This window comes from Sminthopsis crassicaudata, chromosome 4, assembly GCF_048593235.1.
Source record: "Sminthopsis crassicaudata isolate SCR6 chromosome 4, ASM4859323v1, whole genome shotgun sequence".
Classification (NCBI taxonomy): Eukaryota; Metazoa; Chordata; class Mammalia; order Dasyuromorphia; family Dasyuridae; genus Sminthopsis; species Sminthopsis crassicaudata.
Window position 1 is genome coordinate 350,771,417 of NC_133620.1, and position 16,139 is coordinate 350,787,555.

Genomic DNA, 16,139 nt, shown 5'->3' on the forward strand with positions numbered 1-16,139 from the left:
GTTTCATAGGCTCTTGTGAACTCTGCATTTTCTGTCCAAAAAAAAAAAAAAAAAAGGTTGACCCATCTATGTCTATGTAAGAACTCCTGCTATCCACATTGCAGGAAACTTAGACTTGAATCAAACCTGAGATTTATTCTGGAGATCTCTCCAGAATAAAATGTATGGATCTGGGGCAAGAGCCAGAGAGAAAAATAACTCTTCAGGGAGTCTAGACTTAGAGATCATACCCATATGAGCCTAGAGTTCTTTGAGGAATCTTGAGTGCAAAATTTTGCTGGCAAAATTTTAACTGGATTTTGGTAGGTATATGCACAGCTTATTGAATTTAAATTTAATTTGTATAACTAACATTTTCTCCGTAATTTAAGTCTAGAGAATCAACAAAAAGATAACTCAAATTCCAATCTGCCTATTTCAGAAGGTTAAAAACACTGAAAATTTAACAGTCAGCACTCTGAAGCATAAGCTGGTTCAAGCATATCCCTACCAAGTCACTTTTATTGATGTTCTTGCTCCCCCCACCTTTAAATTTCATTATCTTTTCCAACTGGTTTCCCCTATCTATCCCTCATTTTAATAAATAAGCGCAATCAAACAAAACATATCTGAAAGTGTATTCATTTGACTTTTCTAATCTACAACCTTTCTGCCAAGAAATGGAAGGTGCACTTTGCCATTAGTCTTCTCAATTTAGGATTGCTCATCAAACTTATCATAAGCCTGAAGTCTCTTGGCACTCTTCTTCATTGTATTGTGGTTAACCTGGACATTGTTCTGCCTCTGATAATATTGCTCTTTCTCAATTGTTTAAAGTCTTGCCAAGATTCTCAGAATTTTTCATATGCATTTTTTCTCCTTAAATACTTTATTTTCCCCCAATTACATGTAAAGATATAGTTTAATATTCATCTTTTAAAATTTTTGAATTCCAAATTCTCTCTTTTCCCCTCCCTAAGGTGGTAAGCAATTCAATCTAAGTTGTACATGTTTCAAATAGTCAATAGTTTCCATATTTGTCATGTTGTAAAAGAAGATAAAGACCCAAATAAACAAGTCATAAATAAAATAAAATGAAAAATAATATGTTTCACTCTGCATTTAGACTCTATCAGTTCTTTTCCTGGGGGTTGATATCATTTTTCAACAGGAGTCCTTTGGAATTGTCTTCCATTACTGTATTGATCAAAACAGCTAAGTCATTTACAGTTGGTTATCATACAATGTTGCTGTTACTATGTACAATGTTCTCCTGATTCTACTCATTTCACTCTTTATCAGTTCATGTAAGTCTTCCCAGGTTTTTCTGAAATAAGCCTGCTTTTTATTTCTTAGAGCACAATATTATTCCACTCTTTATTCCAACTTGTTCAGCCATTCTCCAATTGATGGACATTCCCTCAATTTACAATTCTTTACCATCATAAAAAGAGATGCTATAAATAGCTTTGTACAAATAGAGCATTCTTCCCCACCTCCCACCATGGCTTTTTAAAAAATTTCTTTGGGATACAGACCTAGGTATCACTGGATCAAAGGGTGCATAAAGTTTGACTGTCCTTTGTGTATAGTTCCAAACTGTTCTCCAAAATCGTTGGACCACTTCATAACTCCCTCAACAACGTAGTGGTGTCCCAATTTTCCCACATCCCCTCCAATATTTATCATTTTGCTTTTCCGTCATACTAACCAATCTGATAGATGTGAGGTGGTACCTGGTCAATAGTGATTAAGAACATTTTTTCATAAGACTATAGATATTTTTTATTTCTTCATCTGAAAACTGCCCATTCTTATCTTTTGAACATTTATCAGTTGGAGAATGACTTAATATTCCTATAAACTCGATGAAGCTTGATATTGAGAAATGAGGCCTTTATCAGAGCCAAATGCTAAAAAAAATTTCCCCCAACTTTCTGCCTTCCTTTTAATCTAGATTGTATTGCATTTTTTGTGGAAAAGCTTTTCAATATAATTCAAATAATCCCTTTTATATCTAGTAGTGATCTCTATCTTGGTTGATTACAAATTCTTCTCTTCTCCATAGATGGAACAGGTAATTATTCCTTGATATTCTGATTTGCTTTTGGTATCATCTTTCTGTCTAAATCATGTACCATTTTGACCTTAACTTAGTGTACATGAGATACTATAATGTAACTTGTTGGTTTATACCCACTCTGCCATACCATTTTCCCAATTTTCTTTGAAGTTTTTGTCAAAAAGTGAGTTCTTGTCTCCAAAGCTAGGATCCATACACATCATTTCTTACGATACCAAGTCATTCTTGGCAAATTATTTGCCTTCATCCCTTTCTACCTATAGCCTGGACCCCCCCCTTGGGTCCTTAGCTTTGATTAGTCCATTTCTGCCTTCACTTTCAGGAATCCAGGCTACTTTGCCCCAAGACATGCCCAGCATCTGTAACTCATTCTCTCTCCCTTTCCCGGGATATTGCTTTCCCCCATCAGGCTGTAAACTCCTTAAGGGCAGGGACTCTTGCTTGTATTTGCCTCCTCAGAGTTTAGCACAGCCTCTGGTAAGAACTCTAAAAGCTTCACTTCTCTCTTGTTCTCCTCTGTCTCATTCCCTCTCCCTTCCCTCTGTCTCTGTCTCATTGTCTGTCTTTGTATATATGCACATATGTACACACACAACGCAGAGAGGCTTTTACTAACAGTATGATGCTAGGCAAATCACTTAACCTCTGTCGGCCTCAGTTTTCTCATCTGTAAAATGAGAATAATTTTTTTGAGGAAAGATTCTTTTCAAATTGTAGAATTCATTTATATGGACACGTGAAACATTGGTTCCATTTATTTACAAATTTCTCCAATTTTCCTTTCCGCTGCAAATTATTTAATCTGTGATTAAAATGTTAGCTACTGTGGGACCACACTGGACTTTTTTTTTTTTTAATAGATGAAAAATAAAACTCGATTACATTTTCGGATACATTAGTCTGGAAACATTTTGGAAATATCTCACAAGCCTTTACTCCTTCTAATGAATAACCACTAAAATAATACGATTAACCAACTTTGCCAAGATAAAATAAAAATAATACTACCTACTCCCCATGGTTATTGTGAAGATCAAATGAGGTAATATTTATAAAGCACTTAGCAGAGTGCTTGGTAGAGAGCAGGCACTATTAGTTATCCTTATTACTTAACTTTTCTATCTGCCTCAGAGAGAGGAAGTTGATAATGGCCTCGAGGATTTGTGAAGTTCGAACGAGATAATCCGTACAGCGTTTAGGGATGAGCACAAAGTGGGTGCTTAATGAATACTTGTCTCCCATTTCTTAAGTACCTACTATGTGTCAGCACAGGTAAATGCTGGGAATACAAAGGCAACCTGATATTATTCAAGGAGCTTTCATTTACAAAGCATTTTCCTTTCAGTAGCCTAATGAGGTTGAAAGTGTGTTATCAACATTCCAAAAGAACTGAGACTTGAATAAGTGAAATGATTTGTCCACTAAGACTGGGAAGTTGTGACCAGAGCTCCCAGGTCAAGGGTTTGTATGAATCCTGCCAGGAGTGGCCACCAGGTGGAGTGAAAGCCCCAGGAACCATCCTGCTCAAAGTGGGCAGCCCTCTTCGAGGGGCTAGAGCTCCTCTTGGGCATGGAGCACAAGATGGGGAAGACCACATCCTATAACCCTGTCCCAAATCATTTTCCAAAGCCAGATTCCCCTGCTCTTTCAACACACACACACACACACACACACACACACACAGCAAGGAGCTGGCAAACTCCTTCCTGGGGGAAAAATTCTTAACCAACGAGGCTGTGAAAGGGGCAAGCCTGGGACCCAGTCCCTGTGACTCTCCAGGAAGATGATGAGTGCTGGGGGAAGGGAGAATATGATCAGTCCGGTCAGGAGCCACTGTGATTCTTGCTTCATCCGGATAGATATCCGGTTCCAGCCAGCTGGGGAATTTGGGGGCTTAGGAGAATGAGTCATGGGTTGGGGGATGTGCACTTACTATGGGAGTTCCCGGCACAACCTGCTTCGAAGCAGCTTGGAGGTTGGAATTGTGCCTGGCAGAGGAAGGGTGGGATGGGAAGGGGTGATTAGGACATGGCAGTGGGTCACCTTATGTGTTCCCATTATGTGCCCCAATTTCAGAGGCAAGAAATGCAGTTATTTCCACAGGGAGAGTGGACAGCCAGACTCAGGAAAGCCCGAGGAACAAGAGATTGATAGGAGCCAGGGAACTCTTCCTTCCCTTCTTAGCCAGGGAATCCAGCCAGGCTTGGGGGAAGGAGGAGAGGAAGGCTGCAGGAAGAGACTGGAATGAGATAAAAGATCAGGGGGATCCCAAAGGGTCCTTCTTCTCAGCCTCCATCAGTCCTTATTGGCCTCCATTCAGTCTCTGGCTCAATTTCTGTCACCCTTGTGCACTATCTCTTATTCTCTGGATCTCTTCTTATCAGGCGCTCAATTCCACTGTTCTCTTAAAAAGCCCCAGGACATCTCTGGGCTGTCAGGGTGGGGCTAGGAAGGGAGAACAGGACGTCAAAAGAGGATGAGATATTCCAAAATTTCACAAAGTTTTCGCAAACTGAACCCTCCGTGTACCAGACCCTTGCCCTTCCCCCTCCCCCCACTCCACCCTAAAGCATTGTCTAGGGCATTGATTTGCATAAACCTGGGAAGTCATTACTAAGAATTTTCAGCACCAGGTAATTTCCTCTCTGAATGACCCATCTTATAAAGGCTCCTAGCAGCCAGTCCCAGACTCAGTCCAGCGCCTGCAGCTCCTGACCCACCCAGGCCCCATCGACCAGACCTCCTGCTGCTGCCCAGGCCCCATCATCTACGAGATCAAAGCCCCATGAAGCTTCCCAGTGAGTCTGGTGACATAAGGGCCCTTCTTCCTTCATCTTGCAAGATGGAATTGCCTCGGCTATTTCTCTATCCACACTCCGTAGGTTAGGAAAGGCACCTGAATGATCTGGGAGCGGGGATTCCCATTGGCTTTGTGATGGCTGAGGTGGAGACAATCGGGGACACTGGAATGGAATGGTTGTTGGGATGTTGGGAATGGAAGCTGTCCTGGGGTCTTGAGGTGGGGGACTGGAACCCCTCTGTAATGGAAGTCCCTCCTGACAATTCTCCTCCCTCTCATTCCCCAGCCCTGCTGCTATTCTGGCTGAGTGCATTCTGGCCTCAGCTCCAGGCCATCCCCCCTGGACTCCTCCAGCTACCTGCCCCAGCGCTTCCTCCCCCAAATCCAGGAGCAAGTGAGGAAGATCCAGAATGACATCGAGGGGCTGCAGCAGAGATTGGTGAGAGAGGGAGGCAGGGGATAGGAGAATGAATGAGCCGGGGCCGATCGGGGTGAAAGTGGTAGTGTCTGAGAGAGCCCAGGAGAGAACACCAGAAAATAGGAGGAGCTAGAATAGAGACCAGGAAACCCAATGAATGGGAGCATTAGGAACCGTCCCGTGGAGATGGAGAGAAACCCAGGAGCTTCCGAAGGCAGGAAGAAGATAAGGATCTCATAGTTTCCAGCTGGGGGAACCTAAGAGATTATCTGGTTCAAGCTCACATTTTGCAGCACAGGATATTAAGAGAAGTTGAATTTGTTTAACCTTGCCACGTGCTATGAGTAATTTGAACTCTTGATTCCAAATTCAATATTTTCTATCCATTGCCATCAAGATAGTATGATATACGTGCTAAGACTCAATCCCTGCCTTCCCAGTGTGCTGACTACCGCCTGTGCCATCCAGAGGAGCTGATTTTGGTTGGTCTGTATCTGGGCATCCCCAGGCCGTCCGTGAAAAACTGTTACAGTCAGGACTTGAAACTAGTAAGTAAGTGCCCTCAAACTCTGGAACTAGTAAGTGCCCTCAAACTCTGAAACTAGTAAGTGCCCTCAAACTCTGAAACTAGTAAGTGCCCTCAAACTCTGGAACTAGTAAGTGCCCTCAAACTCTGGAACTAGTAAAGTGCCCTCAAACTCTGGAACTAGTAAGTGCCCTCAAACTCTGGAACTAGTAAGTGCCCTCAAACTCTGAAACTAGTAAGTGCCCTCAAACTCTGGAACTAGTAAAGTGCCCTCAAACTCTGGAACTAATAAGTGCCCTCAAACTCTGGAACTAGTAAGTGCCCTCAAACTCTGGAACTAGTAAGTGCCCTCAAACTCTGGAACTAGTAAGTGCCCTCAAACTCTGGAACTAGTAAGTGCCCTCAAACTCTGGAACGAGTAAGTGCCCTCAAACTCTGGAACTAGTAAGTGCCCTCAAACTCTGGAACTAGTAAGTGCCCTCAAACTCTGGAACTAGTAAGTGCCCTCAAACTCTGGAACTAATAAGTGCCCTCAAACTCTGGAACTAGTAAGTGCCCTCAAACTCTGGAACTAATAAGTGCCCTCAAACTCTGGAACTAATAAGTGCCCTCAAACTCTGGAACTAATAAGTGCCCTCAAACTCTGGAACTAGTAAGTGCCCTCAAACTCTGGAACTAGTAAGTGCCCTCAAACTCTGGAACTAGTAAGTGCCCTCAAACTCTGGAACTAGTAAGTGCCCTCAAACTCTGGAACTAGTAAGTGCCCTCAAACTCTGAAACTAATAAGTGCCCTCAAACTCTGGAACTAGTAAGTGCCCTCAAACTCTGGAACTAGTAAGTGCCCTCAAACTCTGAAACTAATAAGTGCCCTCAAACTCTGGAACTAGTAAGTGCCCTCAAACTCTGGAACTAGTAAGTGCCCTCAAACTCTGGAACTAGTAAGTGCCCTCAAACTCTGGAACTAGTAAGTGCCCTCAAACTCTGAAACTAATAAGTGCCCTCAAACTCTGGAACTAGTAAGTGCCCTCAAACTCTGGAACTAGTAAGTGCCCTCAAACTCTGGAACTAGTAGTGCCCTCAAACTCTGAAACTAATAAGTGCCCTCAAACTCTGGAACTAGTAAGTGCCCTCAAACTCTGGAACTAGTAAGTGCCCTCAAACTCTGGAACTAGTAGTGCCCTCAAACTCTGGAACTAGTAAGTGCCCTCAAACTCTGGAACTAGTAAGTGCCCTCAAACTCTGGAACTAGTAAGTGCCCTCAAACTCTGGAACTAGTAGTGCCCTCAAACTCTGGAACTAGTAAGTGCCCTCAAACTCTGGAACTAGTAAGTGCCCTCAAACTCTGGAACTAGTAAGTGCCCTCAAACTCTGGAACTAGTAAGTGCCCTCAAACTCTGGAACTAGTAAGTGCCCTCAAACTCTGAAACTTAAGTGCCCTCAAACTCTGAAACTAGTAAGTGCCCTCAAACTCTGAAACTAATAAGTGCCCTCAAACTCTGAAACTAATAAGTGCCCTCAAACTCTGAAACTTAAGTGCCCTCAAACTCTGGAACTAGTAAGTGCCCTCAAACTCTGGAACTAGTAAGTGCCCTCAAACTCTGGAACTAGTAAGTGCCCTCAAACTCTGGAACTAATAAGTGCCCTCAAACTCTGAAACTAGTAAGTGCCCTCAAACTCTGGAACTAGTAAGTGCCCTCAAACTCTGGAACTAGTAAGTGCCCTCAAACTCTGGAACTAGTAAGTGCCCTCAAACTCTGGAACTAGTAAGTGCCCTCAAACTCTGAAACTAGTAAGTGCCCTCAAACTCTGGAACTAGTAAGTGCCCTCAAACTCTGGAACTAGTAAGTGCCCTCAAACTCTGAAACTTAAGTGCCCTCAAACTCTGGAACTAGTAAGTGCCCTCAAACTCTGGAACTAGTAAGTGCCCTCAAACTCTGGAACTAGTAAGTGCCCTCAAACTCTTCTCCAATCTCCGTAACCAGGGCTGGAAGGTATGGGAGAATAGAAATTCTTCATTTCTTCCGTGGGAGTGGTTGGCAAAAACCAAAACCACACAACCACCACCTGACTGTCTGGATTTCACCTAATTTATGCTCAGTGACAATGGGTTAGGGAGGGGAGATGGGGATTTGAGAAATTCCTGGAGGGAATGTGGGTTTGGGGGGGGTTCTGCCCAGCCCAGGGCCCTTTGTCCTAACACTCTGACAAACCCTAGGTGGCCTGCCTGAATCAGCTGCACCAAGGACTCCAGCTCTCCCAGGGGCTTGTGAGAGCACTGGAGGGCATTTCCCCCGAGTTGGCTCCCACTCTGGATACCCTGCAGCTCGACCTTGGCGATTTCGCTGCCAGCATCTGGCAACAGGTGAGACTTAGTACTGTGTGACTCTTCCCGACACAGTCTGTTATGTGTCCAACGAACATCCTTTCTTTTCCTTTCCTGTTGCTATAGATATGAAAGGATGTTTTTGTTCTTTCAGCAGAGTCATATTTAGAAGGGTTGCTAGGTGAGGTATAGGTTAAAGGTCTAAAATGAACCCATCTCTACTGTAGGTCATGGAGGGCTGGGATTCGTGGAAGAGGCAGGACTCTCTCGAGGGTTAGCCATGAAGGGCAGTGTTGGGAAGGCCCTGGGATGCATGTGCTGGCTTCCTCTCCATATTCAACCTCTGATTCTTTCCTCCTCTCACAGATGGAAGATTTTCAAGTGGCTCCTGAGATAGTGCCCACCCAGGGTGTCCTGCCCACCTTCAGCTCCTCCTTCTATCGTCGAGCAGGGGGAGTCCTCATCTTCAGCCAGTTACAGAGCTTCCTGGAGGTGGCATACCGTGCCCTGAGACTTCTTTCCCAGTCCTGAGCTAACCCCATATTTATCCCCTATTTAATATTTATATATTTAAATTTAGGAAGATATTTAAAAGGGGAAAGGGACTGAAGTTCTCAATTGCCCCCTCTTCCCCTCAATCCCACTGTAGGTCACAGTTAGTCTCCTTGCTCACAGCAAAAGAAAATCCTAACCAGCCATCCTGGGGGCTGGAAGATAAATAGGTAAATACCAAGTATTGCCATTAAAAGACCCATCTCCAAGTGGGAGATGCTCTGTTGTTTAATATTTAAACAGCAATGTTCCCTAGGTGAGTCCTAGTGCTCACTCTCCTAGCTCTAATCATGTCTGGGTTAGAGGTAGGGCCTAACTCATTGGTCTTGCCAGGGTCAGTCCAATCCTGTTCTTTGATTTTTCCTTTGCCCCATGGCAAAGGTTCTCTACAGAACAAAGGAAGCTTTAGCTGGGAGATGCCGAGAATGTCAACTCCTTGAAGGCAGGCACTGTTTTTCATCTCTGTGTTTGCTTCCCCAGCAAAGAGCACAGTAGGCATGTTTAAAATGTTTAAATAAATGTTTATTAAATTGTGCCTGAAATCCTACTGATTCAGTGTGGAGTCATTTTCTTTTCAAGAATTTCAGGGATGCATAAGGTATTTTTTTCTTTCTTTCTTTCTTTCTTTTTTTTATTATAGCTTTTCATTTACAAGATATATGCATGGGCAATTTTTCAGCATTGATAACTGCAAAACCTTTTGTTCCAACTTTTCCCCTCTTTCCCCCCACCCCCTCCCACTGATGGCAGGTTGACCAATACATGTTAAATATGTTAAAGTATAAGTTAAATACAATATATGTATACATATCCATACAGTTGTTTTGCTGTACAAAAAGAATCGGACTTTGAAATAGTGTATAATTAGCCTGTGAAGGAAATCCAAACTGCAAGCGGACAAAATTAGAGGGATTGGGAATTCTATGTAGTGGTTCATAGTCATCTCCCAGAGTTCTTTTGCTGGGTATAGCTGGTTCAGTTCATTACTGCCCTGTTGGAACTGATTTGGTTCATCTCATTGTGTGCATAAGGTATCTATGGGAGATCAGAGGTATAGGCTGAGGGCATTCACAGTGGCCTGTTATTTTCATTCCTGGTATTTAGCTGAGAAGTAAATCCCCAATAGTTTTCCAAGGAGGGAAAGTATCTAAGCCAGAGGTGGATCCCTTTCTTTGATACTCTCCAACAGTCCATCTAACCCTACTCCACTGTTGATTCCTTCTGAATTAAGGAGCCGGGTTTCAGTCTTTAAAGTCTGGCTGCTCCTATTAACCTATCTGGGTTGGTTTTTAATTGTTAATTTAAATACAACTGTGATCATGATAGGAGAAACAGAATGGGGTGGTTAATAGAGAGAGGGCCTCAAAAGCAGAATGGAGGAGAGGCCCATGGTGGCAACATTTGACAAGGTAGGCTCTAAACATACATCCCCATGCATGTATAAGCTATCACTTCGATTCAGAATTTCCTCATTACCCTCCTTTCCCATCTCCACATTTTATTTCAATTCTGTCCCAGACAAGCAGCCTCTGGCAGGTAATCACCTTATCCCAAAGCAGTATCATTGGCACAAAGTGCCACAATTGCTACCTTTCCCCTTCCATGCCTAACAACTGCCCCTCTTCTAGCTCTTCAGAAACCAAATTTCCTTTCCCTGTCTAGTTTCTAGAAAATAAATCCCACATAAGTTGTGCTAGAACAGTTCCTCAGATCAGGATTATAAAGAACTTTAGAGTGCTTAGCTGTAATGATCTAGGAGTTAAAATCAACCTTTCTTAATTCCCAAGAGACTTGGGATGGAGGATGCCATCTACAACCAGAGAAAAAACTATGGGGACTGAATATGGATCAAAGCATACTATTTTCATCTTTTTTCTTTTTCTTTGTTTTTTTTTCTTTCTCATAGTTTTTCCCCTTTTGTTCTGATTTTTTACATCATGACTAATATGGAAATATGTTTAAAATGATTGTCCATGCATAACCTATATCAGATTGCTTGCTTTCTTAAGGATGGGGAGGGAGGGGAGAAAAACTGTGGAACTCAAAATCTTACAAAAATACAATTAAGTTTAAAAAAAAAAAAGATTAAAAAAAAAAAAAGAAAAGAAAAGAAAAAGTGTATAGATACTACCGTGTTGCCAAAGGCAAACTCTCAACTCAGGAGTGAAAATTCCTGAGAATGATTTTTGTCATGGTGGAAAACATATGCTGGGCAATGTGTTTCTCTGATCATTGAATCTAAGCATTAAGGATCTTTCTTTGTGGAATCCCCTCCAGATTAGAAGTAAGAAAAAAAAAGATAGAAAAAAATTAGGTCTGATAAATTTTAATTATTTTAAATTTGTGGCTAAATTCTAAATTCATTTATGGATAAAAATTTATTTATTTTTAAATGTAACTCAGTGTAAAGAATAATTCAATATAATCATCTAAGTTGTAAATTTAAAAAAAGAAAAGAAAGGAAACCTGTCTTTCCAATTTTTCTGTAGAAACTAATGTCCAACCAGGGAGGAAAGAAGAGAGGGAAGGAGAGAGGAAGGAAGGCAGTGAGAAAGGCAAGTAGTATTTATACCTTCCCTTTAGCTGAGATTCTAAAATTGAATTGAGCTACTCCTGGATTCCCTAGAGTAGCGTAGGCCAGACTTATAGAAGGACACACACCAATACTCACAAGGAATAGCAGAATAGCACATTATTTATAATGAAAATGGGGTGGAAAATGGACCCCAAAGGCATAAAAAGTTACAAGTATTTCTCACCTGTGGCAAGGTGACTACCACCTGGGAAAGCAAAATACAGGATTTGATTTTATTTAACTAAATTCATTTGTTAGAAGACTTTTGTTTTTCTTATGTTCAATGGGGGAAGGGAGAAAGGGAGGAAATGAAAAAAATACTTAGGATGTGGAAAAAAAATTAGAAAATAGAAAAGGAAGAAGTCAGGAGGAAGTTTTACTCTACAGTTTAATGAATTAAAGCATGATGAGAAGCTCTCCAGGGATAAATGACCAGTGGTCAAGGAGGAGCCGGTGGCTCACTGAATTAGAGCTCTAGGCCTGGAATCAGGAAGACCTGAGTTCAAAATCTAGCTTTAGACACTTACTAATTGTGTGATCCCAGACAAGTCATTTAAACTCTGATTGCCTGACAAAGCATCCTCTAGAGAAGAGAATGGCAAACCACTCCAGTATCTCTGCCAAGAAAATACCATCATGGGCAGCTACAATCCATAGAATCACAAAGAGTTTAACATGGTTGAACAACAACAAAGTCAAAGCGTGGACATTATAAGAAAGGTTCAGAGAAGTCTTAAACTGGAAATCAAAGGAACAATTTGGAAATTACACAAATGTCTCACCTCTTGTGTGAGTGTTGGCGATACATGCCCACCCCTCTCCAAATTCACCCTCAACAGCACAGAACAGAGCCACCAGCTCTCCCTCCTCTCAGTGGGATACGTGAGAGAGAGGACAGTGCCCTAAGAGGAAGTCCAGGGCCCCCCACCTCCCATTCCTCACCTCAGCCCCCAAGTTTACCGTGGTAAAAGGCATGAACTGCAGGATGCTGCCTCGGCTACCCTGCTCCAGGCAATCCACACACTCCTCCATGAACCACTGCACAAACTGGGTGTGAGGCCCCGCCGTCCTGGCCCCCAGGATGGAGGAGATTAGCAGGAACAGATTTGCTGGGCAGGGACAGAGACAAGAGGCACAAGAGGGATGAAGGGCAATCTGCACTTGGAGAAGAAAGAGGGCAGAGAGGCAGGGAGAGAGCAGGGAAGGGGGAAGCAGAAAGCAAGAGGAAAGGGGGCTCAGGGAGAATGACAAGAAAGGAGGGGACAGAAGAGAAGGCAAAAGGGAAGAAACAGGAGGAGATGATCTGGTTCAGGGGACTAAAGGAGGGATTCAGGAGAAGACTAGCAGAGGGTCCCCACCACCAGGCAAGGGAAGGTGGAAGAAGAGAACTCCTCTGGGGCCCACTTGGCCAGGCTTAGGAAAGGAAGTCACTTACCGAGGACTCGGTTCAGAGGGTCCCTCATATTGACTGTGTGCAGCTGAGAGGCTGAGAGAGAACTGTTCATGGACCGGTCAGCTGTACATAAGGGGAGAGGGGGGAAGAGGGCAGAGCTGAAGACACTGTTTCCTCAAAAACAACCCAACAAGAGTGCTGAAGAGGGGGGAAGGGGGAGAGAATGGACATCAGTGCTGAAGAGACTGGGGGAGAGGGGGGATGGTGACAACAAGGGAGGAGGAGCCTGGAGTTACCTGCAATAACCAACCTTTACTCTGTGCTTATAACCTGAAGCCCTAGAGCCTGGTGAGTAGACTCCTAAGCCCCCCAGTTCTCACTTCTCTCAGGGCATGGGGTCAGCTAGAAGGAAGCTGAGACAATGGGGCACAGAGGAATGGACACAAGGTGGGAGTTAACCCGGCCTTAACGAGTGCCCATACTGGCCTCCCTCCCAGTCTCATCAGTGGCAAAGGGACCAGAACCAGGCAAACCCTGGCCACCAACCACTTTCCCTGTGCCCAACAACTTACAATTCCCAGGACCAGGAGGAACAACCTCCTTTGGGGACATCTGTACTGAAACCCAATTTCTGTCCCACTGCTCTACTGAACACTCTCTCAGGTCCACAAAGCCCTCTTAGTTGTCAGCTCCAGCAGACTGTTCTCAGGCCTTTTCCTCCTTCAGGACCATCTGACACTGCTGCTTTCACATCCCACACTCTCCTGGCTCTCCCCCCTCCTACCACGGCCTCCTTTTCCATCTCCTCTGACACAATCACAGACCTCAGAGGCCATCCAGTCCAAGGAGAACCTGAACAAGAGCATCTCCATCAAGAGATCATCTAGCCTCTGCTGGAGGCTGCCTGTTCTATCCAGTGGTTTTTGATTGCCCTGATTTAGAAAATGGGGCCTCAGAACAAACCAAAATCTGCCTCTTGTACCTTCAGAGTTTTCTCCCAACTCTGCCTTTCATGGCCAGGGAGAACAAGCCTGAGCCATCTACTATTCCAGACAGTCCCTCAGATACATAAAGCCAGCTAACTGACAGGACCCTATATATACAAAAATATTTATAGCAGCACTTTTTGTGATAGCAAAGAATCGTAAACAATGTAGATGTTTATAGACCTGGGAATAGCTAAACAAATGGAGGAACATGAACATAATGGATTACTATTGTGTTGTGATGAATACTGAGAAGCATAAGAAGATCTACAGGAAGCAATGCAGAATGAAATAATCAGAGACAAGAAAAAGGTAATATGGTGACTACACTTGAGTAAATGAAAAGAATCACACAAAAAACCTTTGAAATTATAAAGTACCAGATTCAAAAATAGAGAAAAAGAAAGACACCACCAGCCAATCCCTTTAAATGGGTGAATGGTTCACAAGTACTGTACATTGTACACATTTTCACACTTTTTTTTGATGTATTGATAAGTTATGCTGATTTTTTTCTTCAGTTTCTTTTTCTTTTTTGTCTTAAAAAAGTAAAAATGTTCTCATATGGGATACTAAAAGAAATGCATATGTGTATGTATGTATGTATATATATATATATATATGAAATAAATAAAACTTATTCTTAAAAGAAAAAACTCTGAAGGTACAAGAGGCAGGAATAGTGAGCAGGGCAATGAAAGTGACAAATGCACAATATTCTACTCTGATTGGATAATAACTATAGTACTGCATTCAGTTCTAAGCATCACATTTTTAAGAGGACACTCATAAGCAGGAATGAACCCAGAAAAGGGCAATCACGATAGTAATCAGCAAGTGTCATTTAAGAATCTGCTGAAGGAATTAGAGATACTTAATTTAGAAAATCAGTCAATGGACAAGCATTTATTCAGCACCTACCATGTGCCAGACAATCTCTACTCCTTAAAGAGTTTATAATCTACTTGGAGAAGAGCTGACTTAGAGGTGAGGGAACATGGGAATCATTTCAGAGTACTTGAAGGCCAGTCATGTTAGTAATCAGCCCTATTTACTTAGCTCAGAAGAACCAGAAGCAATGGGTAGAAGTTGTAAAGATATGATTGTGATGAAGTGAAATAGGGAGGAACAGAGAACTCACTGATCAAGAAAGGACAAATAATAAGAGGAAGAGTAAAGTAATTGGACATGTGGAAGCAAATGAGCAGTCATATTTCAAAGTTTAGGAAGTGGAACAATTTAGGATGATGATGAGATCTAACATGTAACCACCCTGGAGATGGCTGAGTGATGTGGCAGGGTCAAGGGCATTGAGGTTGGTGAACTTGAAGTGTCATTAACAGACACTGAAATAAAAAATGTGGGCAGGGTAGTAAGGAAGACCATCAAGTAAAGCCTAAAACTATCAAGGAAAGAGAAGCCATATGAATCAAAATATTTATAGCAGCAGTTTTAGTAGCAGTAAAGAAAAGGAGAGCATCTTGCTTCATTGTAAAGAGGGAGGAAGAAGAGGGACCTAAGCCATGGAATACTGCCTATATAGTTCACAACTCACTGATATGTTATTTTCCCTGAACTGGTATTTTTTTTTTTTCTTTCCATGGACAATACAGAATGCAGATTCAGGAAGGAACATGTGATATGTACCCAAAAAAGGGAAAATACTATTTTGATTAAACTTTCTACCCCTACTCTCCAAAGACTTGTTCTATTAAAAAAAACTCCATATCAATTAATCTACACTCTGCAGGTGACTAAGAACCTCCAATGGCTATCATGCCAAAATCTAACATTTCACAGCAGGACTCCACTGAATGATGAAAAGGGTATACATTCTGTGTCAAAAGGAGAAATAGCCCCTTTCCTACAAAGCATACCAGCTTGCCTCTCCCTAGCCTGAGGCCCTACCACATTTAGTGTAAATAAAGAGAAATAATTTCCTAAGAATCAAGTGCCAGGGTGGAGAGGGAAGGGGGAGCCTCATATTTCTCAGGCTCCAGCCCAGGTTTGGCCCCCACCCAAAACAAACCCATATTTCCAGAAGGGAACAGGGACTACCCCTTTATAGCTCTTCCCGGCTCTGGATTAGTTGGGCAGAAATGGGTGGAGGAAGAATTCTTTGAAGAAATTAGAATCTTTATAGTAAGTTAAGGGGCTAAACCAGTACTTAGAATATTAACTGATATTTAGAGAATATCATCTCTTTTTGGACCACAATTTGGCCATAATCCAGTGGACTGAGTGTTGAACGTGAAATCAGAAAGACCTGAGTTCAAATTCTGACAAAGGAACTTAGAACTTGTATAACCCTAAGCAAGTTATTTAATTTCTGTCAATCTTGGTTTCCTCATCTGTAAAATAAGGGAGAGCACTTACCTGATAAGATTGTTTTTTTTTTTTCTGAATCCAATAATATTGTACTTTTCTAGTTATATGTAAAGATAGTTTCCAACCCTCATTTTTGTAAGACTTTTGTGTTTCAAACATTTTTTCTCCCTCCTTCC

At 42.3% G+C, this 16,139-nt stretch overlaps 1 protein-coding gene across 1 annotated transcript; it reads left to right on the forward strand.

The window, feature by feature from the left end:
• The first annotated feature begins 4,847 nt into the window (after positions 1–4,847).
• Positions 4,848–9,173, forward strand: CSF3 (colony stimulating factor 3). Its single transcript, XM_074264761.1, is given in 6 exon segments — positions 4,848–4,860; positions 5,149–5,195; positions 5,197–5,301; positions 5,721–5,828; positions 8,022–8,168; positions 8,496–9,173. Coding segments are annotated over 6 exon segments (585 nt in total). The 3' UTR covers positions 8,661–9,173.
• Positions 9,174–16,139: the final 6,966 nt, after the last annotated feature.